This window comes from Ambystoma mexicanum, chromosome 2q (genome assembly GCF_040938575.1).
Source record: "Ambystoma mexicanum isolate Mex_15411 chromosome 2q, UKY_AmexF1_1, whole genome shotgun sequence".
NCBI lineage: Eukaryota > Metazoa > Chordata > Amphibia > Caudata > Ambystomatidae > Ambystoma > Ambystoma mexicanum.
Window position 1 is genome coordinate 9,021,198 of NC_090924.1, and position 25,584 is coordinate 9,046,781.

Below are 25,584 nucleotides of genomic sequence, written 5' to 3' on the forward strand. Positions count from 1 at the left end.
TTGGCAGTATGCAAATTGATGGCTGGTGGGAGGTGGGAGGGTAGACTTAGTACTGTGACGCAGCTCTTCCAATGCTGGGAGAAATCGAGTGGCCAGTGGGGAAGGGGTCTCTGGGCCTCATTATGACTCTGGTGGTAGCCGTGCCTTACAGTCCCGGCAGACCCAGTATTTGCCCATTCCCGGGTGCCAGTAAATATTACTCCCCATTCCCATTTGAGTCCCATTGGACTAAATGGGAATGGGGAGGCCGGATGCACCGGCTCCATTCATGAGTGGTGCCGGTGCATCTGTCGAGGTCTGCTCGCGGGTACCGGTGCATCTGTCGAGGTCTGGTCATGGGTGCCGGTATTTCTGCCAGGTCAGACCTGGCAGGTGGGAAGGCACCCACCCGCAAGCAAAACTTGTAGTTTGCCGGTCCAGTAACAACGGAGGGTTTACGCGAGGTTGCCTTAGGGCAGTAGTGATATTTTGCGTGTTTGGGGCGTTGCAGAGGCGTATGGGTGGGACAAAGGGTGTGTGTCTAGAGTCATGTTTAAACAGGTCTGCAGACATGAATGCAACATAGAGAACGATGTGAGCCTTAGCATACATATGTGATGTAGAGACAGGCTTACCTTTACATATGGACAATGTAGCTGGCTGCGCGAAAGTAGACCCGGCATCCTAGCTTCTCCAGCTGAAACCGGCAAAGACGATTCTGAACGGCCTTGAATTCAGGCCTTCAATGTTAATGGAAATACAATAATAAAGGAGAATGTATAGGAATTACAATAAATGTGCAATGTTTTCAGTGTAACCTTTTTCTGATACCAATGCCTGTCTTTGACATTAGAGAAAACAAAGTGATTTGAAATAATTCACGGTCTAAAAAGAAAGTGTACTGCATTGTCTGTTTAAAATTGAAAAGAAAGCTTTAATAGTCTTGCTGACAAGCAGCAATTTCATTTATTTATTTGTTTATGTATTTGTAATGCACCGGAGCCCACATCACAAAAATCAATAGTATTATAAAATGTATTGTGCAGTTTATAAATAATTTTGTGCTATGATATTGGGCCTCGTTAAGGGTATGCCGGTCCAGAAAAAGGTCCAGATAACAATGGTTACCAGCAACTTTTCCGGACTGGCATACTCTGAGTCTGCCGGTAGTGGCAGTGAACTACTGTCCGGCCTGACCTGCCAGTAGTTCAGACCCCTACCAGCAGATTATTCACTGGAGCACCGGCACCGTTGTTAACGGTGCCCGTGCTTCAGTGAATATTCTGCCTATAGGCTCCATGGAAATGGGAATTTACTGTTCCTCTGCCGCCGGTAATATCCCAGTAATAGCAGGATATCGGGTGGGGTAAACGGTAAGCTGGGGTTGCCGGTAAACCACATCCTATGGTGCAGGTGCTTCAGAGAAAAATCTGCTGGTAGGGGCAACCTCGTAATGAAGCCCATAGTATTGGTTGACTCACATAAATGTGTGTCTGTGTGAGAGAATGCCAGTGTGTGTGTGTATGTGTGTGTGGGGGTGGGGGGTTGTGTACAGTAGTAAGAATTTGTAAATCGACTATTAGTATAGACTATCCATCTGTGATAATATGTCACTGTTGGTGACCTCCTCTACATAAAGTTAAGGGGACACCCTTCATTACAAGTATCCAATTAAAGACACTATAGTATTAACTCCAAATACAGTTTTTTTCTTGTTCCACAATTCTGGTGTGGGATTGTGTACTAGTTGATATAAAATCGGAGGGTGTGCCATAGAGGAATACAATAATTGTATTCATAAGGGCGGACGTGGAGGTAATGTGTAGTGGCCCCGTTCGGTAAGTAATTGCTGTCACAACAGTACGTAGTTGATAGTGACTTAATTCCTGGTCACAATGTGGGTTCAGTAGCAAGTTACATTGGAGGAACACCAGTAACATCCCACCCGGCAACCGCTGAACATCAACCGCCACTGATAGAACACCAAGTACGTCAACCCGCACTGTACACACAGGAATACCCCTGTGCACTCCAGCAAACACGCGCCCATGCAAACAAGAATTCCCCCACGTACTCCAGCAACCACGCGCCCATGCGACTACATTACTACACATCTTCCCCGTCAATTGTTTCGAAAAAGAAACATTGCACCACTCCAACTCTAAATACACATGTGTGGGCAGCACGCTATGAACAAAAGCAAACACCCCGATGGAACAATACTTCAACTGTGACACGCATGTCACACAAACCCACAACATAAGCCCCTCATAGGGCACACAACCAATGTAGACATGGCCACCGTTAGCTAAACCCCAACAGTCACTACTATCACGCACACCATAATAAGGCGCACCACAGCTGAAAACATAACTACAATTGGGTCAAAAAGTTATCCCTCAAACTAATACCCCAGACCACACTATCCCAGACCCTTCTTTAAACAAAGATTACTTCAACACAACCCTCATCTACACCAACCAACTGTGGAAAATCGAACCATGGAGGACTGAAAACAATAAACTGAACATCCACCAGTCTTGAGCTGCCCCTCGGAAAATGGGACTGCCACACCCAGTCCGTCCCAAAAATATACCACATGCTGACCAACAAATACCAACGCGCACACACCCCTTCCGCCCTGAGCTGCCCCTCAGGGCCCCCAGCCTGCCACTCCCGAGCACATCCCAGCTCACACGCTGAGCAAACTACCCACATCTAACACGAACACCGCCAAACTACATGTTACACCCGCAGAGGAAAACATCACACGCAAAACCACCTCACACACAAACACAACTCCCCACAACAAGTCACCCATACAGGCCTCCAGGCACTGCCAATAACCAAAACAAATGCAACCCCAAAAGAGGTGCACCACACTAGAATCGAAGCACCCCAGGCAGGACCCGGCCAGTATCCCACCTCCACTACGGAGCAACACAAATCTTGGGGGCCTCTACCAAACACAATAGAACTTTCTTAAATGCTACCGTAGACCCACCCGGCCATCTACAGCACAAGAAAATGACAACAGAATGCTAGCCACACCACGCACCCGGACAAACGTAGTCCAGAACCACATGCCCTACAAGGCACCCAGTGTTGAGTGAACCAGTCAAAACTGCACCAATAACCCTAATACTAAACACTCAACACTATCTAACCCACCCGGCTTCAACATAAACCCCCCTAAGGTGCTCGCTCTCACACCACCACACCTATAACACACCTACTGCACCTAGTTACTCGTGTAGGGGCACAACCATTTACAGACACTACCTCAGTAAGTAAATTCACCACCATTTACTGAGACTACCTCTATCAGTAAATTCACAACACAGGCTCACCCCGCCACTCAACGCGCACGCACAGAACTTAACCGCACAAGCTCAGCATATGATTTTGCTAATGACATATCCCCAACTCATTGACAATACCCCAGTGAATTCACATATTGAACACCCGCCAGAGAGAACAACAACCCTCTGCCTAAAAATCTGCGTAAATCGCAGAGACCACAAACGGAATTCAAACCCAGCTACATAGAGTCCAGAACTTAGACTCCTCACCCCAAGTCCATCAACCTGCAAGGAAACCTACATTGGTTATAATTAACACCACAAGGAACACTATAAACTTCCCATTAATTGGTTGACCCCTCACCCGCAAGTCCATCCACCTGCGAAGAAACCAAATCCGTCCCCACCTGTAAGGGAACACAATAATGCAAAACAAATAATATGCAAAACAATATACATCCCCAATTCTCCCGCTCCCTCAAGTCCGTTCAACCAACTGCAAAGGAAGCAATAATTTAAAACACATCTATCACATTTTCTAGATCACCTTAAAGCACTCTAACCGAAATACACACTATGGGCCACAACATTAACACTCTCACGCCCACGCCACGAACGCACACCACTCAGGCCAGACTACAAGATACTAACAACTGAGGCCACATCACCAACCAGACACACGGCCTCAAACAACCCCAAAAGTTAGTCCTCAAGCAATGTAAGGTTGTTTATTGCCGCGTAAAAGTCATACAGCTCCCAATCAAATTCAAGATTGAAACAGGACACGACAACCCTCACATTAGCTGTTGTGGAAACACCCATCTACCCGGCATACAGGACATCAGTGCCAACATGTCCTCTTTCCAAGTTCACTGGAATGGCTGTCCTCGTCCAAGGTCCTCCTCTTCTGGGCCGTACCACTTCTCTGCCACCAGCTGAGGAAGACATACTTGTCAAATTCGGCACTCAGAACAAACGCAGACGTCCCCTGCAAGATGAAACCGGAATACATCCCTTATCCACCTCCGTAGGAAATGCACACTGCTTCCAGACTACGTCTCTGACGTCGCGTTCCAACGCCTCACCAAGATGCGTCGATGCCCCAAAAGATGTTGTGATCAGTTCCGTAACATGAACTGTAGGGAAGACGTGCTCCCCGGGAACGTTGCGTTCCAGCCCATGACGTTTGGACGAAGAGGCGTCAGAACTCTCTTGGGCCATTGGTAGAAAAAGGCTGAGTTTGCCTCAGCGCACTGGCACCGCTGGGCAAACGCCGGATCCCACTCAAGTCCACTCCTGCATTGGCTCCCGGACCCGACCAACAAGGGCCCGGAAACTCTGCCTGAGCAAACACAGTGGACCGACCTGCGCCGCCTCGCCCTGGACCCCGGCTGCAGAGCTTGTCAATGAATCGTTGGTACAGCGCAAGTCAGTTCTCTCCAGGTCCACCACAACATCGGACCTGGCACAGGCCACAAGTACGATCCAGAACTTCACTCTGCAATCCCTGCGAGAGACCCCAAGCAGCAAAGGACCGCGCAACAACAGCCAGCTGCGACTTCGTCGGACCCCAACCTACAGGTCCTGCTGCCAGCACTACCGGTTCTGCCGGGTGCCAGGTCTGCTGGGTGAGATAGATGTCGTATGGAGGGTAGTGTCCTCGACCGCCACACCGCCCCCTCCGCGACGGCAAGAATCCTCGTCGCCAGTGTAGTGGTCCGGTTCGGTAAGTAATTGCTGTCACAACAGTACGTAGTTGATAGTGACTTTATTCCTGGTCACAATGTGGGTTAGCAGCAAGTTACATTGGAGGAACACCGGTAACATCCCACCCGGCAACCGCTGAACATCAACCGCCACTGATAGAACACCAAGTACGTCAAGCCGCACTGTACACGCAGGAATGCCCATGCGACTACATTACTACACAATGCTTCTACATTAGCAGTGAAATCAGTCATTGTTAAATCCCAGTTCCAATTCTGAATACGGCAGTAAACTGAGGGCAGGGATTAAAACTCAGAAGTGGTTCATTTTGCTGCAAAATATGTAGGCCAATGGGGGGGCCTTAATAGTGCACTGTGTGTGTGTTGTGCGTGTGTAGTTGAACCAACAAAGTACCTAGAATGGGCTAATTAGCATGGCAAATGCGGAAACCCTTATCTGACTTATAAACCTGATTTGAATAGCTCACAAGTTATGTGCTCACCTCAGACCTGGTGCCAGACTGCATCTCGCAACTGTTGCAGTGCCAAATCAGTCCTTTATGATAAAGTTGATAAATTAAGTACCATTATACCGGATAAATAGCATGTGTTACTATGATGCTTAAAAGTGAGAAATCCAGCATGGAGCACTACTTAGGAACATACATTTTATTTTCAACCCAAGTTCAACATCCCAGTATTCACCTGAGTCTTACTTTCACTAGCTTTAAAAATGTTTACCCGCTAATTAGTTCTGGATAATCTGAGGGGTTTGCATTTATTTTAGGGGGCTTTTGCTGTCAACATCGTAAACGGTATTTTTTTGTTTGTCCGAAAATAAGTTGAGTGATGTGTACTCGATGTACCACAAACACAATGGGCATGATGAGTTACAATGGACTGGTGGAAAGATGGATGGAAGAGGTGTATGGAGAGTGTACATGTTCCTACCGTCCCTTAACTGACACATTTCTTCCCCTCTCTTATGGCACCCACAGATGCCCCCTGGTGTACACACTGCAAAGAGATGGACTCAGCATGGAATGAGCTGGGCGAGAAATATAAAGACATCGAAAACATCATTATCGCTAAATTTGATGCCACTGCCAATGAAATTGATGGACTGAGGGTGCGAGGCTTTCCAAACCTCAAGTATTTCCCAGCTGGAAAGGAAAAAAAGGTAAAACGATGTGTCACGTGTTTACTAAAAGGACGTCATTCATTTCTTTGGAGCAGATTCCAAAAGGCTTAACTCATAACAGTTCCTTTCCATTTTCACTCTCTGGTCTCACCTAAACATGGGGGTTTAAAGTGGAATTTTTCCTAAATGCATTGCCACCAAATAACACCAGATGAAGGATACATAAACCCCTTAAGTGCGGGAATTGGGAGGGCTTACAATGATTTTCTGCATAATCCATAACGAAAATCTACACCTTTGGCATTTTTTGGGCAATTGTAGAGGTAGAGTGCTGACTTTGTATCTGATATATTCCTCAAATGAAGGGCCTCATGTTTTCCTAGACTTATCGAGCTTCCTGGAATGAGAAGTGATGAACGGCAGGAGGCGACCCTACTGAGGTTCATCAAATATATATCACCACTACACACCTCAATTATCTGCAAATTCATACCGACTTTGTAAAATATCGTATTATACATGCCTTTATCAAATTGCAGGTGCTTTTTGAACGTTCTATTAAAATGTACTCTGTTAGAAACCCAGATTCCAAAGTAGTTTCTCTCAAGCATCAGTTATCTAGACTAACAGGCCGATTCATGGAATAATTAGCGCGGCGCAAGTGGGCAAAAACGTGCGAATCGCAGTGGAATAGCGAAAATCGCAGTGGAATTGCGAAAATCGCAGTGCAATTGCGAAAATCGCACGAAAAGCAGCGCACGTCGATTCATGGAAGGCCGTGCGCGAGAATACCAGTGGATGTGCGATAAAAAAGTGCGCGGCGCACGTTGGCGCACAGGCCATCTAACAGCGTGCGCCAGGTCACAGCGAAAATCGCACAGGCCACAGCGAAATTCGCACATAGCGCGGCGCACGCAACAAAAGTAGGCGGAACACGGGCGTAACACTCGGAATGGGGAACAACTTGCCAAAACGTGGGCGTCACGGGGGAAGTACAGGGCACAAGTGCGCGGAACGCCCACACGCTCGCCTACAACACGTATTCATGGAATAGAATAGTGCAAAAAAGCGCACGCTCAAACCAGCGCACAGGCACAAACACGACCGCCACAAGAAAGCAGGCGGTAGCGTCTCTGCGGCTGTAAGAAATGTGCGCCAAAAGGTGCGCCAACAAATAGCACCTATATACTGCCATGATGAATGTCCCATACTGTGGCCCTCCAGGAAAAATGACGTGCAAAGGGGTACCCACAAACACGGACACCCGCTGACTAAAAATACGTATGCGTGTATACCGGGGTGCGCGGGAAGTCTAACACGCGATTTCAGCAGGGTACGTGCATCACAGGGGTTCGCGTGAAGTTATTCACGCGATCGGGCCTGGGGGAGCGGGCTACGTGTATTTCAGGGGTTCGCGTGAAGTTTCACACGCGATCGGGTCTGGGGGAGCGGGCTACGTGTATTACAGGGGTTCGCGTGAAGTTCCTCACGCGATCGGGCCTGGGGGAGCGGGCTACGTGTATTTCAGGGGTTCGCGTGAAGTTTCACACGCGATCGGGTCTGGGGGAGCGGGCTACGTGTATTACAGGGGTTCGCGTGAAGTTCCTCACGCGATCGGGCCTGGGTGAGCGGGCTACGTGTATTTCAGGGGTTCGCGTGAAGTTTCACACGCGATCGGGCCTGGGGGAGCGGGCTACGTGTATTACAGGGGTTCGCGTGAAGTTCCTCACGCGATCGGGCTTGGGGGAGCGGGCTACGTTTATTTCAGGGGTTCGCGTGAAGTTTCACACGCGATCGGGTCTGGGGGAGCGGGCTACGTGTATTTCAGGGGTTCGCGTGAAGTTTCACACGCGATCGGGTCTGGGGGAGCGGGCTACGTGTATTACAGGGGTTCGCGTGAAGTTCCTCACGCGATCGGGTCTGGGGGAGCGGGCTACGTGTATTTCAGGGGTGCGCGGGAAGTTCCACACGCGAATAGCCTGGGCGCGTGTATTTCAGGGGTGCGCGGGAAGTTCCACACGCGAATAGCCAGGGCGCGTGTATTTCAGGGGTGCGCGGGAAGTTCCACACGCGAATAGCCAGGGCGCGTGTATTTCAGGGGTGCGCGGGAAGTTCCACACGCGAATAGCCAGGGCGCGTGTATTTCAGGGGTGCGCGGGAAGTTCCACACGCGAATAGCCTGGGCGCGTGTATTTCAGGGGTGCGCGGGAAGTTCCACACGCGAATAGCCTGGGCGCGTGTATTTCAGGGGTGCGCGGGAAGTTCCACACGCGAATAGCCTGGGGGCGCGTGTATTTCAGGGGTGCGCGGGAAGTTCCACACGCGAATAGCCTGGCCGCGTGTATTTCAGGGGTGCGCGGGAAGTTCCACACGCAAATAGCCTGGGCGCGTGTATTTCAGGGGTGCGCGGGAAGTTCCACACGCGAATAGCCTGGGCACGTGTATTTCAGGGGTGCGCGGGAAGTTCCACACGCGAATAGCCTGGGCGCGTGTATTTCAGGGGTGCGCGGGAGGTTCCACACGCGAATAGCCAGGGCGCGTGTATTTCAGGGGTGCGCGTGAAGTTCCACACGCGAATAGCCTGGGCGCGTGTATTTCAGGGGTGCGCGGGAAGTTCCACACGCGAATAGCCTGGGCGCGTGTATTTCAGGGGTGCGCGGGAAGTTCCACACGCGAATAGCCTGGGCGCGTGTATTTCAGGGGTGCGCGGGAAGTTCCACACGCGAATAGCCTGGGCGCGTGTATTTCAGGGGTGCGCGGGAAGTTCCACACGCGAATAGCCAGGGCGCGTGTATTTCAGGGGTGCGCGTGAAGTTCCACACGCGAATAGCCTGGGCGCGTGTATTTCAGGGGTGCGCGGGAAGTTCCACACGCGAATAGCCTGGGCGCGTGTATTTCAGGGGTGCGCGGGAAGTTCCACACGCGAATAGCCTGGGCGCGTGTATTTCAGGGGTGCGCGGGAAGTTCCACACGCGAATAGCCTGGGCGCGTGTATTTCAGGGGTGCGCGGGAAGTTCCACACGCGAATAGCCTGGGCGCGTGTATTTCAGGGGTGCGCGGGAAGTTCCACACGCGAATAGCCTGGGCGCGTGTATTTCAGGGGTGCGCGTGAAGTTCCACACGCGAATAGCCTGGGCGCGTGTATTTCAGGGGTGCGCGGGAAGTTCCACACGCGAATAGCCTGGGGGCGCGTGTATTTCAGGGGTGCGCGGGAAGTTCCACACGCGAATAGCCTGGCCGCGTGTATTTCAGGGGTGCGCGGGAAGTTCCACACGCGAATAGCCTGGCCGCGTGTATTTCAGGGGTGCGCGGGAAGTTCCACATGTGATTTGACAGTGTGGGTCCTCCCAGGTGTACCCTGTACACCCTCCACGGCCCCTGCAGGCAGCCCACACCACAGGGGACTACCCTGCATCCCTGGTCATGTCCCGCAGGCAGCCCACCCACCATGGGCATGCCCCCCAGCAAAGGCACATGTCTCCTTGAACTAATGAACACCAACTCATGTCTCCTTGCACCCCCACCCCCCAGCAGTGCAGGGGCAGCCTCCACCAGGCCCCCACTCATGTCTCCCACCACCCCCACCCCCCAGCACTGTGGGGCACCTGCCAGCAGGCCCCCACCCATGTCCAACTCATGTCTCCCACCACCCCCACCCCCCAGCCACCAGGGGCACCCTCCACCAGGCCCCCACTCATGTCTCCCACCACCCCCAGCCACCAGGGGCACCCTCCACCAGGCCCCCACTCATGTCTCCCACCCCCCAGCCACCAGGGGCACCCTCCACCAGGCCCCCACTCATGTCTCCCACCACCCCCACACCCCAGCCACCAGGGGCACCCTCCACCAGGCCCCCACTCATGTCTCCCACCACCCCCACCCCCCAGCACTGTGGGGCACCTGCCAGCAGGCCCGCACCCATGTCCAACTCATGTCTCCCACCACCCCCACCCCCCAGCCACCAGGGGCACCCTCCACCAGGCCCCCACTCATGTCTCCCACCACCCCCACCCCCCAGCCACCAGGGGCACCCTCCACCAGGCCACCACCCCCACCCCCCAGCCACCAGGGGCACCCTCCACCAGGCCCCCACTCATGTCTCCCACCACCCCCACACCCCAGCCACCAGGGGCACCCTCCACCAGGCCCCCACTCATGTCTCCCACCACCCCCACCCCCCAGCACTGTGGGGCACCTGCCAGCAGGCCCCCACCCATGTCCAACTCATGTCTCCCACCACCCCCACCCCCCAGCCACCAGGGGCACCCTCCACCAGGCCCCCACTCATGTCTCCCACCACCCCCACACCCCAGCCACCAGGGGCACCCTCCACCAGGCCCCCACTCATGTCTCCCACCACCCCCACCCCCCAGCACTGTGGGGCACCTGCCAGCAGGCCCCCACCCATGTCCAATCCATGCCCCCCTGCACCTGGGTCCCAACATTCCCCAATCATGTCCGTAATGCCCATCCTCCCCTGCCAAAAGGCCCAACCAACTATCACACCCACCCACATATCAAAGGCAATTACATGTTACACCCCCAATTTAAATAATGCAATTGAACACGTCTGTCACACACAATGGCTGCAAGTGAATGACAAAACACCCAACATGACATGCCTGAAAGCAATGAGATGATACGACACATTGAAGAATAAAAAAAATAATGTATTGAACAGCAAGTAGAATGGAAATGAAATAAGAAAAAACACAAAGCAAATCAAACAAAACAAGATGAATGTCCAAGAAAATAATCTGAAAAATAAAAATAAGCCAACGAAGAACCATGAAGAAGATCATCCTGGGTCCATGAGCCCAACCAAATTAAACCTAACTATGACTACTAACTAAAAACTGAACTCTATACAAAAAAGTGGTGCATTGTCCAATCGCTACCAAAAAAAATCAAAAAAACAAAGGAAACCTAACCCTAACTATACAACTATATACAAAGGCAGCGGGCTATTCGGACGGCTCACTGGTTGTTGTCATGGGCCAGGGCATCATTGAACTCCTGGTCAATGGCTTGGAGGCGGGCATGTTCCCTGGCCCCGAGGTCCCGCAGGGATAACGCAGTGTCAAGCTCAAACTCCCTGTGAAGACCCTCGAGGCACTCAGCCCGCCTCAGCGCCCTCCGCATGGAGTCCTCCGCCCTGACCATCGTGAGCCGTTCCTCCTCTGCCCGCTGCCGCTCCGCACCTATCCGCTGGCACAACCGCTCCCACACGGAAGCCACTCCCATTCCAGGGTTCTCCTGCCCTCCGGCCGATGCCTGCACCCCTGATGTTGATGGCCCCGAGCCATGATGCCTCCCACGTTGAGCCTGCTGCTGCCTCCGACGCAACTGCCTGTGCCAGCACGACGGCATCCAGGCTGATGGAAAGCACCGACGCCGTCGTGCACGTGCCCTGCCCGATGATGCCGTCACATCCTCCATCTGCTGGGGTCCAGTTGCTCTGGTGTCCACCCCTGCTGGATCTCTGACTCCCGACTGTGGCAGGGATGGGATCCCCACCGAGCTGGCTGCATTGGTCGGGGCAGGTCCACAGGGGGCCCTGGTGGCATCTGGGCTGGAAGACGGCAAGGAGAACGACTGGTGGATAGCCTGCACAGAGGAGGAGAGGGCCGCCACATTGGCCAACACATGCAGGAAACCCCCGAACATGGCCGATCCCAATTGGGCCACGTCGGCACGGTGCACTTCGTGATGCCGTGCGTGCTCCTCCCGGGAAGCACGCACGGCATCACGAATCACAGCCGTGCGCATCGCGACCCCAATCAGGACCTTCTCCGCACGGCCAGGGGTTCCCACGTCCGCAGGTGGAGGGGAGTCAGGTGACATGGACATCCCCTCTACCTGCGGACAGGCCTGGGACGGGGCATCCCTGCTGGTGCATGGTGGTGCACTCACAGGGTCAGGGACAGCGACATGCACAGGCCCCTCCACGGTGACCTGTGCTGCCTCCTGCCCCTGGCCCTGGACTGCACCACTTGCACCAGCAGGGATGCCCCCACCAGGCCCCATGTGTGCCCCAGTGGCGGCCTCCTCCTCCTCTGTGCAAACCACCAACCTGGATGGCTCCTCACCGTCTCCCACCGTAGCAGGCCCCTGTGGGGGCTCACCCACCCCTTCCGCTGCAGCCGTGGGGGCATCCCCGCCGCCTTGCTCCACAGCGCCGTCTCCGCCCTCCTCTTCACTAGCCGCTGCGTAGAGGGAGACAAAGAACACAAGCATCAGGGCACTGTACAATGGTCCCCTAGACAGGAAGCAATAGCAGATGAGCACCACTGTCAAAGTACACTTCCATCATGTCCCTCCACAACACATGGGTCAGTCCAGGCAAAACACACAGTAACAGGCATGGTGCATGCCATGGACATTTCCATGCATGTCCAATGGACTCTTGAAACATTCAATGATATGTAACTCACATGCATCATGGCTCATGCCTATCACATGCACACACTTCACCTCAGTCACATCCATCTGGCCCCAAACACACCAAACACAGCGGATACAAGGGTAATTTGGCTGCTTTACTGAATCTGTGCATTGTCACACACATGTGTCATGCATCCATGGCATGCACAAGTCACAGACACGCAGGTCAGGCACACAGACATGGCTACCATATATGTACCTGGCATCAGCACCCATCCCTCACCCCCACCCATGTCCAGGTACAGAGACTGGCATGCTCTCATGTTCTAAATCTGCATAGGGCTCCCCATGCGGCATTTCAACACATGCAACAACCATGTGGGTCACACATCACTGGTCACACATGCATTACCATGATGTCCCTGCACACATACATGCATACATGGCCTATGGCACACATACAGGCAAGTATCATAGAACCAGCACACCGCAACATGCCCTGTCTCACACAGTAATGCATGGACACTTACCGCTCAACTCCAGACGGGCCTCCCTCTCAAGGATCTGGGCGTGGAGCGCTGGGCGTACGCGTTCCAGGACCCTCATCTGGATGGAACTCATGCGGCCCCCCTCCACGAGGCGCCGGGCCTTCACAAGGGTCCTGGACCTCAAGTCCTCCCAGCGCTTCTTGATCTTCAGGACGTCGCGGGTTGCCACCCCCTCCGCGTTGATGGCAACCACACAGTCGGCCCAGATCCTCTGCCGTCCTTCCTTGCTGGCGCGGGACGATCCAAAGAGGGCATCATACTGCCCCAGGACATGCTCCACCAGGACACCAACTTCGGTGACAGTGAAGCTGGTGCCCCTCTGCCCCTCTGGCCTGGGGTTGCCACTGGTGCCAGATGTGGAAGTGCCCGACATGGCAACCCCAGAGGCAGGTGTGGGTGGGCAACTGGGTCCTGGGGCTGGGCTGTGGAGCGATGTAATCCCAGTCGGGAGTCTTCAGTTCCAGCAGGGGTGGACACAGCAACTGGACCCCTGCAGATGGCTGATGTGCAGGCACCAAATGGCAGGGCACGGTGGCAGCAGGCAGGCAGGCAGCAGCAGATGACACGTGGGAGGCTGCTCGGGGCACGGGGGGCAGTAACTCGGCCTTCTGGGCAGGAGCGTGGTCTTCCGTGTGTTTTCGCGTGGCCAGCTTGATACGGAGTGATTTGGCACGTGAAAATCCTGCACGTCAGCGTGAAATCCGAGGAAAGGCCCTTAGCGCGTAAGCGCGTCAGCACGCATACGCGATTCTATTGGACCAGAGTCCCTCAGCGCGTAAGCGCGTCTGTGACGTGACCCGCACGGGTGTTCCCCACTCAGCACGTGTTGACGGGGCACACGTGGAGATACTGCACGTCAGAGTGTCATCGCGTGTAATTGGACAAAAGTGCGCGTACACGTGATTGGCCTATGTACGTGTATTTAATGGGTGCGCGGGCACTTACACACGCAAGTACGTCAGCGAACCTGTATCCCGTGGTGCGTGTGAATTTCCACACGCTATTGGACTGGGAACTGGATTCCAGGGGTGCGCGGGTCACACGCTGTATCCCGTGGTACGTGTGAATTTCCACACGCTATTGGACTGGGAACTGGATTCCAGGGGTGCGCGGGTCACACGCTGTATCCCGTGGTGCATGTGAATTTCCACACGCTATTGGACTGGGAACTGGATTCCAGGGGTGCGCGGGTCACACGCTGTATCCCGTGGTGCGTGTGAATTTCCACACGCTATTGGACTGGGAACTGGATTCCAGGGGTGCGCGGGTCACACGCTGTATCCCGTGGTGCGTGTGAATTTCCACACGCTATTGGACTGGGAACTGGATTCCAGGGGTGCGCGGGTCACACGCTCGCCTAGAACACGCGCAAAGCATACATTTGCGGACTTTAACAATAACAAGCTCAGACGCCAGGATGAACATACCATTCCTAGCAGCAGTGGCAGTGGGCTACCAAAGGAGGAGGAGGAGGATAGTCAGGGCCAGAATATTCACACCCAGAACCAGCCTTTTCGGGATGCCTGATGACCAGGTGTATGGGAGGTACAGGTTTCCACCACACATTATACTGGACCTGGTGAGTGAGTGGGAGGATGACCTCACATCACCCACCCTGTGCTCCCAAGCACTCAGCCCCCTGGAGAAGGTCCTCAATGTACTGCACTTCTTAGCCACTGGATCATTTCAGCGGACAAGTGCCATAGTGGGTGGGGTGTCACAGGCCACCCAGTCACGCTGCCTACACGAGGTCTTGAACATCATCACTGCACGGCCATCAGTCCGCAGGCACATATACCTGCCCAGAACACCTGCAGAAAGGCATGCTGCCACCCTGGATTTTTACGCTGTGGCACGATTCCCCAAAGTGCTAGGTGCCATCGACTGCACCCATGTGGCTCTACGTCCCCCCAGGGCATCTGAGCACATCTATAGGAACCGCAAGCACTGGCATTCCATCAACGTGCAGGTAGCATGTAATGCCAAGGGAATCATCACCTCAGTATATGCCAACTATCCCGGCTCCACCCACGACAGCTTCATTTACCGAATGTCCACCCTAAGCCGGGACCTAAGAAGCTGGGCGGCATGGCGATACATGGCTGCTTGGTGAGTATGTATGCCACTGCACATGCATGCATGTTGGATACTGAGCAAGGTCACAACCCCACCAATGATACCAATCACCACCTCCACAGGGGACAGTGCCTACCCTCTCAGCCCCCACATGATGACGCCAATTCGGAACCCCACCACGCCACCCCAGGTAAGATATAACACAGCCCACATTACAACCAGGGGCATAGTGGAGCGCACATTCGGAGTGCTAAAGTCACGCTTTCGCTCCCTTGACCGTTCTGGCGGGCAGCTGTTATACGCTCCCCCAGTAGTGTGCAGGATCATAGTGGCAGCATGTGTCCTGCACAACGTTGCAACACGCCGGGGCCTGGCCGTGGACATGGTGGTGGCCCCACATCCCCAACCACATGCACAGCCGCTGCGCATGGGAGGGGAAAGGGCACGGGGGGAGGCAGCCCGTACACAGCTAGTGGCTAATTACTTCACATAGAAATCACACCCCTGTGGAGTGCACACTGCCCTGGCACATTCCATCTGACAATCAATGATGACTCAACCTGACACTGATCCTGAATGTCTGGAGAATGAACCGTCAAAACCATATCAGCCTGAGATTGTTCACCTGGAAGTGTCACAATGTGTGCATCCCTACCCACACAGGCACCACCAATGCAGTTTTGTGAAGTTACACATTGAAGCAGCTAAAATGAATACCCACTTGCAAAATGCAACAAGAGGACAGTGCCATGTCAGCCAACCCAACCCCAGCACCGCCACACGAGACACCGTGCCATGTCATGATAATTGCAGGTAAACAAAGTAATCCCCACAACATGACATCAGTCTCACTATGTACAGTGGCACTATTAGAAACCTGCAACACCTGAAATGCTCACAGCAATGCCGGACCAACAACATACTTGAGCACGTAGTACCATTAACATGACATCACAAATGTTACATATTAGTAGTCTCACCACCTGGAAATGCCTGCACTCCCACCACTACCAACTGTGCAGTGTTGTCGCCATGTAGAGTTGTAGGTGCACTGCTGCCAACATGGACCCCATCTCCAGACTAGAGGTCCTTGTGTGGACATGAGGAAGGGACCTGCAAATTGGGAGGTAGACACAGAAGAAGAGTTACACATCAATGCAACATGCAGTGTACAAAACAACAGCAATATGCACTAGGAATGTATACACAGTATTGACTACAGACTGCCCACACAGCTCATGGGAGTCCAACGTCACTGTGTAATTCACTGTCACTTGGGCACACCCTTTACAAGCCCATGGAAACGGGAAGCAGGAGGGGTGTGTGTGACTCAAACCCAAGCATCTGAACCAAATACATTACAAGCCTGCATGTGCCCAGCCACAATGCAGCGTATGCCCACAGGAACCACGGAAGCCAACCGATAGTCCCAAAAAAATTGGGAATAAAAAAAATAAAAATAAGAAACAATCAAAAATGGCCATTGATGGGCCCGGGGGGGTTGGGGAGGCCACCCAGGAGGTCCGAGGACAGGATGCACACCAGAACCCACCTGCGTGGATCCTGGGAAGATAAAACACCTCCATGGGCTCATGGCCCACACGGCTACCCTATTGTGGGAGTATCACTGCTGTCGCTATTATCACCCTGTGCAGCTGCATCTGGAGGTGGTTGCACTATGGGAGGCAGCCCACGCAAGGCCCTAGTCTGCTCCTCCATGGCTGCAAGCATGCGGGTGTGGTAGGTCTGGTTCTGGAGGATGAGTGTGCGGAGGTCCCCATGCAACAACTCACGGGATGCCCGGACCTCCGCCCTCGTTGCCTGCATCTCAGCTGAGAGCGTACGGGTGAGACGCTCCAGCTGCTGTTCTGTCCTTTGGTGTGTTGAAGCCTCAAGCTCAACAAGAGTCGTCCTGAGGTGAAGGAGCTCCTGCCTCAGGGCTTCCCTGTGGCCCTGGGACTCAATGGAGATGGCCTCCTGCAGAGTCGCCAGTGCCGCCCGCCTGTCCCTGTTGGACCCCAACATGTCCTCCCTGTGTGACTGGCAGATGGAGTCGGTTGCCTGCTCTAGTCGCTCCATCAGCCTTTCTGGGGGGACAATGGAAGTGGCCACCCTATCCATGGCCTGAGCCATCATCTCGGATGATGCAGCCTGTTGGGTTGCCATACCGTAAATGGATTGCTCCCATGCGGTATTGCCGGGTGGCGTACGGCCACCACGTCGGCGGGCACCACACCTGTCTGGGGCAAGGCGAACTGCGCCTTGCTGTGCCGGCACTGCCTGAGGCTGCAGGACTGCATTCCCCCTCTGATCTGCTGGCCCAGGAACAGGATCAGATGTCGCGGAGTGTGACCCTGCATCCGTAACCACCGAAGGCGTAGCTGCCAACACTGACATCCCCATGGAGGGTTCTGACCCTGGTGCAGGTGGGTGAGACAGAACAGAATCCCTCCCTGGAACACTCACCTGCGACGGCACGTAGGTCTCATCCGAATCAACACCTGAGTACAGCTCGGGGGAGGTGCAGCCAGAGACACCCCTTGAGAGCACGACCTGCAGCACTTGTGGGTTCTCCCCCACCACCACACCACGTCCCTCACTGGTGGTTGGTCGGCCCTCGGACCCCTCCTGGGTCTGCACCATCTCCACAACCCCAGCAGTATCAGGTGCGTCTTCCCCTGCAAAGACATGAAAACAAAGAAATGGAAACAGGCATTAGCACCATGGCACACATTGAGGGCTGAGAAGCAAGAGAACCAGTACTTGATTGACACATGTCCCACATGACTAAAACCCTCCCATGCATGCACCCTCACTGCGTATGAAGTCCAGGCAAATGGCACACACTGATGACACCAAGATGGAAGATGAACACATTTTCTGCATGCTGCCTGGCAGTGGCATCACACATTGGCCTGTGATTGGCAGGTGAAACACACATGCCATCACACAGATGGCATGTACCATTGCTATTGAGTGAAGATGGAGAGGAGGGCAGCACCTATTCATTCAGTCCAGTTCCCGCATGTAATAGCTTTTCTAATTCTAACAGGTCAGATTTTTCACCTGGAGCTGCCAGTCTGAAATGGTCCAATTGCACAGGGACATGTGTGTACAAATGATATCCAGGTAACAAAGTCACTCCACTTTACCATACCCATGTCAGACATGTGACTAGTGGACAGCGACATGCCTAGTGAAAGTGGTGGAATGCAAACAAACTGACTGAATGAACAGTGAAAGAGAAGCAAATATGTTGTGGCAAGGTGACACTTCAAGGGCAACTGGCGTGCAGTTGGGCTAGATGTCTACTGTTGGCAGAAGGGATACTGCTATGGCCAAATGCAGCTGCGCAGGAAGGATTGCATGAAGCACATGGCTGACCCATACGACTCAGGCGCACACACTCTCACCTGGCACCCGAACAGAAGCCCTCACACACACACCATGCACATGGATGACACACACATGCATGTGCACTCACCGGACAATGCCTCGTAATCAGCCAGATCTCCCACGCCTTGGATCTGTTCCTCCGTGACGTAGGTCCCAGCGACTGACTCATGTGGAGTGAGTTCCATGTCTACTACTGGAGACCCACCTCCAGTCACTAGAGTTGCGGCATGACTTGAGGCCAGCTTACTCTTTGCCCTGCGCTTTAGGTCATTCCAGCGTTTATAGCAATCATTGGCTGTGCGCCTCACAATTCCAAGGGCACTTACGATGTCCGCAACGGTCTGCCAGTGTGCCTGGCGTTGTGCAGGTGTGGTCTTGGATCCTGCAACAATGACCATCTCGTTGTCATGTCCGGACACATACTCGACAAGTGCATTCAGTTCGTCATCCGTGAAGCTGGGCTTCCTGGACGGGCCGGACTGTGTAGCCGTGTCTGGGGCATCAGCCTGTGCCGGACGAGCACTCTTCCTCTTCCGCTTGGAAGGTGGTGGTGATCCTGAGTGTCCTGCGCCGCTCTGGACACTAGGGGCAGGAGCCCTGGTGGACTCTGTATCAGGAGTGTGGGATTGCACACTCAGCATTGGAGTTGGTGCAGGCATTAGCTCTAGTATGATGGTGTCAGGGGGAATGTCAGCAGCATGGACTAGGACCGACACTGTCCTGGCTGGGTGTGTGAGGGCTGGGGTGGATGGAGCCGCAGCTGCCCCTGCAGCCTCTCCGCCCTGCCTCCTTGGTGCAGCAGATGACCTTGCTGCCCCAGATCCACGTGGCATGATGGCATCAACGTGCACCAGCGCACGTGTCGTAGCCCTGCTGACCTGGAAGTCAGCCGTGGAGTCAGCCAGGTCTGGTGCCACAATGGGCTGGTCCAACAAGGGCTGAGCATGGATGGTGTCAGCCACATCAGCCTCAATGGGAGGGTGGGGGGATTATGGGTGCCCGTGACTGGTCCTCCACACATGGGGGGACAGGCTCACCCTGCAAGTTACGACCACGTCCCCTACCGGATCCACCACGGCCACCACTTGTGGCTCTTCCACCTTTGCCACCCTTACGGAATCCTCGCCTCCCAGCCATGGCACTGATGTTAATGTGCGTATGGGAGTGGATGTAGACTATTGTCCTGGGCAATTGGGGGTCAAAGGGGTTGGGTACCAGATGGTAATTGTACCCTAGTGCTCTAGCAAGGCTGAATGTAACCCCTGGGGAAAGATGACGGGTCACGCAACGCACAGCAACCCCTCCTAGACCACGTGTGCAGAAAGAAAAACCTGCACTACGCTGTGGCACCCAGAAACACAAGAATGAACGTATGCGTGTCACACACAGCCTAGAATGACCTCTGAAGGGGTAGGCTACACACGGGGCTAGCACAGATGTTAGATACGTGCGTGACTCACCGTCTGCCAGGTAAACGAGCGTGTAAAAGGAGCACGTTTGGTTGGCAACACCCCCGCCAAAAGAAGATTTGTCCGCTGTCTGAGGAGACAGGACAACAGTAGAAGGGAACACTGTTTGAGGGAACAGGCCCAGGTGAAGCAGTAAAAGAGAAAAAAGAGCAAAAGCTGTCAGAGGTAACAGGGAATACGAACTAGAAACACCGTGAAGTAAATCGCGTGTGAAACGACAAGAAGTACAGAATTCACCCACTCGCTCTCCACGAAAAGCACGTACAAGGAAAACGTGTTCTACACGTACCTTTTATACAGGCCCACACGTCCAGCGTCACTTACGCGGCGTGTACGCGCTAGGGCCATTTCCACCTATTACATGCTTTGTCACTTCTGCGTGTAGGGCCATTTCCACCAATTACACGCTTTGTCACTTCTGCGTGTAGGGCCATTTCCACCAATCACACGCTTTGTCACTTCTGCGTGTAGGGCCATTTCCACCAATCACACGCTTTGTCACTTCTGCGTGTAGGGCCATTTCCACCAATCACACGCAATTACACTCTGACGTGCAGTCTTTCCACGTGTGCTCTGTCATCACGTGCTGTGTGGGAAACACCTGTGCGGGTCACGTCACAGACGCGCTTACGCGCTGAGGGCCTTTCCTCAGTTTTCACGCTGACGTGCAGGATTTTCACGTGCAAAATCACTCCGTACCAAGCTGGCCACGCGTACGCACACGGAATACCACGCTCCTGCCCGGAAGGCCGAACTACTGCCCCCCAGAGCCCGAGCACGCTCCCACCTGCTGCTGCCTGACTGCCTGCTGCCCCTGCACTGCTGGGGGGTGGGGGTGATAGGGGACATGAGTGGGGGCCTGGTGGAGGCTGCCCCTGGTGGCTGGGGGTTGGGGGTGATAGGGGACATGAGTGGGGGCCTGGTGGAGGGTGCCCCTGCACTGCTGGGGGGTGGGGGTGGGGTGGTAGACATGAGTGGGGGCCTGGTGGAGGGTGCCCCTGGTGGCTGGGGGGTGGGGGTGGTGGGAGACATGAGTGGGGGCCTGGTGGAGGCTTCCCCTGGTGGCTGGGGGGTGGGGGTGGGGTGGTAGACATGGGTGGGGGCCTGGTGGAGGGTGCCCCTGGTGGCTGGGGGGTGGGGGTGCAGGGGGACATGAGTGGGGGCCTGGTGGAGGGTGCCCCTGCACTGCTGGGGGGTGGGGGTGGGGTGGTAGACATGGGTGGGGGCCTGGTGGAGGCTGCCCCTGGTGGCTGGGGGGTGGGGGTGGTGGGAGACATGAGTGGGGGCCTGGTGGAGGCTTCCCCTGGTGGCTGGGGGTGGGGGTGCAGGGGGACATGAGTGGGGGCCTGGTGGAGGGTGCCCCTGCACTGCTGGGGGGTGGGGGTGGGGTGGTAGACATGAGTGGGGGCCTGGTGGAGGGTGCCCCTGGTGGCTGGGGGGTGGGGGTGGTGGGAGACATGAGTGGGGGCCTGGTGGAGGCTTCCCCTGGTGGCTGGGGGGTGGGGGTGGGGTGGTAGACATGGGTGGGGGCCTGGTGGAGGCTGCCCCTGGTGGGTGGGGGGTGGGGGTGCAGGGGGACATGAGTGGGGGCCTGGTGGAGGGTGCCCCTGCACTGCTGGGGGTGGGGGTGGGGTGGTAGACATGGGTGGGGGCCTGGTGGAGGCTGCCCCTGGTGGCTGGGGGGCGGGGGTGGTGGTAGACATGGGTGGGGGCCTGGTGGAGGCTGCTCCTGGTGGCTGGGGGGTGGGGGTGGTTGTAGACATGGGTGGGGCCTGGTGGAGGCTGCCCCTGGTGGCTGGGGGGTGGGGGTGCAGGGGGACATGAGCAGGTGTGCAGGGTAGTCCCCTGTTTTGTGGGCTGCCTGCAGGGGCCGTGGAGGGTGTACAGGGAACACCTGTGAGGACCCACCCAGCCTAATCGCGTGTGTAACTTCCCACGCACCCCTGTAATACACGTACCCTGCTGAAGTCGCGTGTAAAACTTCCCTCGCACCCCTGAAATGCATGCGCCCAGGCTATTCGCGTGTGGAACTTCCCGCGCACCCCTGAAATACACGCGCCCAGGCTATTCGCGAGTGGGACTTCCCGCGCACCCCTGTAATACACGTAGCACGCTGGGAGACATGAGTGGGGGCCTGGTAGAGGCTGCCCCTGGTGGCTGGGGGGTGGGGGTGCAGGGGGGCATGAGTGGGGGCCTGGTGGAGGGTGCCCCTGGTGGCTGGGGGGTGGGGGTGCAGGGGGACATGAGTGGGGGCCTGGTGGAGGGTGCCCCTGGTGGCTGGGGGGTGGGGGTGGTGGGAGACATGAGTTGGACATGGGTGGGGGCCTGCTGGCAGGTGCCCCACAGTGCTGGGGTGTGGGGGTGGTGGGTGACATGAGTGGGGGCCTGGTGGAGGCTGCCCCTGGTGGCTGGGGGGCGGGGGAGGTGGTAGACATGGGTGGGGGCCTGGTGGAGGCTTCCCCTGGTGGCTGGGGGGTGGGGGTGGGGTGGTAGACATGGGTGGGGGCCTGGTGGAGGCTGCCCCTGGTGGCTGGGGGGCGGGGGTGGTGGTAGACATGGGTGGGGGCCTGGTGGAGGCTTCCCCTGGTGGCTGGGGGGTGGGGGTGCAGGGGGACATGAGCAGGTGTGCAGGGTAGTCCCCTGTTTTGTGGGCTGCCTGCAGGGGCCGTGGAGGGTGTACAGGGAACACCTGTGAGGACCCACCCAGCCTAATCGCGTGTGTAACTTCCCACGCACCCCTGTAATACACGTACCCAGCCAAATCGCGTGTGATAATTCCCGCGCACCCCTGTAATACACGTACCCAGCCAAATCGCGTGTAAAACTTCCCGTGTACCCCTGTAATACACCTACCCAGCCAAATCGCGTGTGATCATTCCCGCGTACCCCTGTGATACACGTGCCCTGGCTAATCGCGTGTAAAACTTCACGCGTACCCCTCTAATACACGTACCCTGGCCAATCGCGTGTTAAACTTCCCGCGTACCCCTGTAATACACGTGCCCTGGCTAATCGCATGTAAAACTTCACGCGTACCCCTCTAATACACGTACCCTGGCCAATCGCGTGTTAAACTTCCCGCGTACCCCTCTAATACACGTACCCTGGCCAATCGCGTGTTAAACTTCCCGCGTACCCCTGTAATACACGTGCCCTGGCTAATCGCGTGTAAAACTTCACGCGTACCCCTCTAATACACGTACCCTGGCCAATCGCGTGTTAAACTTCCCGCGTACCCCTGTAATACACGTGCCCTGGCTAATCGCGTGTAAAACTTCACGCGTACCCCTCTAATACACGTACCCTGGCCAATCGCGTGTTAAACTTCCCGCGTACCCCTGTAATACACGTGCCCTGGCTAATCGCGTGTAAAACTTCATGCGTACCCCTCTAATACACGTACCCTGGCCAATCGCGTGTTAAACTTCCCGCGTACCCCTGTAATACACGTGCCCTGGCTAATCGCGTGTAAAACTTCACGCGTACCCCTCTAATACACGTACCCTGGCCAATCGCGTGTTAAACTTCCCGCGTACCCCTGTAATACACGTACCTGGCTAATCGCGTGTACAACTTCCCGCGTACCCCTGATATGTACGTTACCCGCTTTGCGTTCCTTGTTTGGCAGCCCTGTAAACTGGTCCAGGGTTAGCGCAGCCCTTTGCGATGATTTAGCGATTTTGATGGCTTTTCCTTGCGCGAGGGCGTTCTTGGGGGCGTTACTGGCGCTGCTGCAGGGTCGCTGCGATACTCTGCGCCACGGCTGGTTTGGGAGCCTAAAATCCATGAATACGCTGTGCGCGGAAATCGGTTTTAGCGCACGTGCCTGGCGCAGACAATCGCACGCGGACACTCTGCGCCAGCCGCTTGCGACACTTTTCTGCGAAATTCTATGAATTACCCTGTACATGACGGGCAGGTGTCTGAACTATTCTGCTTGAATGCAGAGGAAGAAACTAGCCAAGTTATCACCTCAGCCCTAATGACATCCATTTGGTGTTTCCTTGTACATAGATAAGAATACAAATTCCAATATGCACTCAACTTTATCTTTAATATCTGAAGGTGAGCTCAAGCCTCAGGAGTGACCAATTTCATATGGTAATCCTCATTAATCGAGTTCACCACTCCTGTCGTAGTCCTTACTAAATGAAGGTTCTATGCCTTCCCAAACCGAAACGAACGAGGTTTAAAAAATGTCCAGAATGTGTCTCTACTCCCTAAAGCAGGGGGCTGCAAGCTTTGGTCCCACCAGTCCTTCGCAGCATAGGCTGTGGTAAGAGATCGTGTGAGTCATAGTCCAAAACATCTGGAGAGCTGAAGGTTGCAGACCCCTGACCCCTGACCTAAGAGGGGTGTAAAACCCTGCCTCTTCTTGTCCTCTGCCTGTGCTTTTACTATCCCTGGACAAGGAGACAGAAGAACTCGGGAGGGAGTGGACGGAAGGCTGTAAATTCTATGACGAAACAGGTCATGAGGATTACCGTATGTAATCAACCATTACCGCTTTGTCCACCCTTGTTTCATCATACTCCTTACTAAATGAAGATATAGCAAGCAGTACACTTTATACTTCTGCTGAGTAAACCAGGTAAACAATATATGAAGATCAGATTATTAAAGGTCGGGATGATAAATGAGTGACTCAAGCATTTGAGAGCGAGTCTGGAATGATATCTCCACCAGTGAATGAATATATGTGGATCTACCCACGCATACTGGAAGATACATTTGCAATCTACAAACAACATTGCCCAGGATGTAGCCCTACCTGTGGCATGAAGTCTGCAGAGAGATGGCTGCAGTCTAAACACTCTTAGCATGCTGAAGAGGTATTAATTCAATGAGTGGGCCTCATTACGAGTTTAGAGGTAGGCATACCCTTAATAAGGGCATGGCTACCTCCAAACTCGAGTCTGGGTACGGGTTCCTTGAATGGGGAAATACCGGGCCATTCCGACCTTGGAGAGCCCGGTATTTCCCCATTCAGGGAACCCGGACCCGATACATCCCCATTTCCATTTGAGCCCCCATAGGACTCAATGGGAATGGGGAGGATGGTAACAACGGGCCCGTTGTTAGCATCCTGGCCTGCTCACGGGACCCGCTAAGGACGCCTGGTTTTACCAGGCGTCCTTAGCGGGTCCCGTGAGCAGACCTCGTAATTAGGCGGTAGGGGGTTAACGGCTCCGGCAGCTCTACTGGCGCCGTTAACCCCCTACCACCAGGGTCGTAATGAGACCCAATGTCATTCATAAAGGAAAACATCAATTGGCTGTCATGGCTAGGATGTCGTAGTGATTGACAAATATTCTTACCACTGAGGAGCCTGTGTTGATATCTACTCACACAACAGCTATTTCACCTGTAATAAGAAGGGTATAACAACCATTCAATGATCTGCATTCCCACTGAACCCAATGGTGCCCTGGATTGGCCATCTCATGACCCTAGGTACCAGACAGTCTGAGACCAAATCTGAGTTCTGTGTGTACCCCAGACATTTGACAAGGACTTGACACATGCATATGCATTTTAAGTGTAGCCATGGGTCCCCAAGCAAACATTGGGAACAAATGAATT

General features: G+C 54.6%; 1 protein-coding gene across 1 annotated transcript in view; it reads left to right on the forward strand.

The window, feature by feature from the left end:
- The window catches only part of PDIA2 (protein disulfide isomerase family A member 2), a 771,139-nt gene that overhangs the window by 516,922 nt on the left and 228,633 nt on the right, over positions 1-25,584 (forward strand). The window contains exon 9 of the mRNA XM_069646771.1: positions 5,986-6,167. Within this exon, the coding sequence (XP_069502872.1) occupies positions 5,986-6,167 (182 nt within the window). The remainder of the gene's footprint in view (positions 1-5,985; positions 6,168-25,584) is intronic.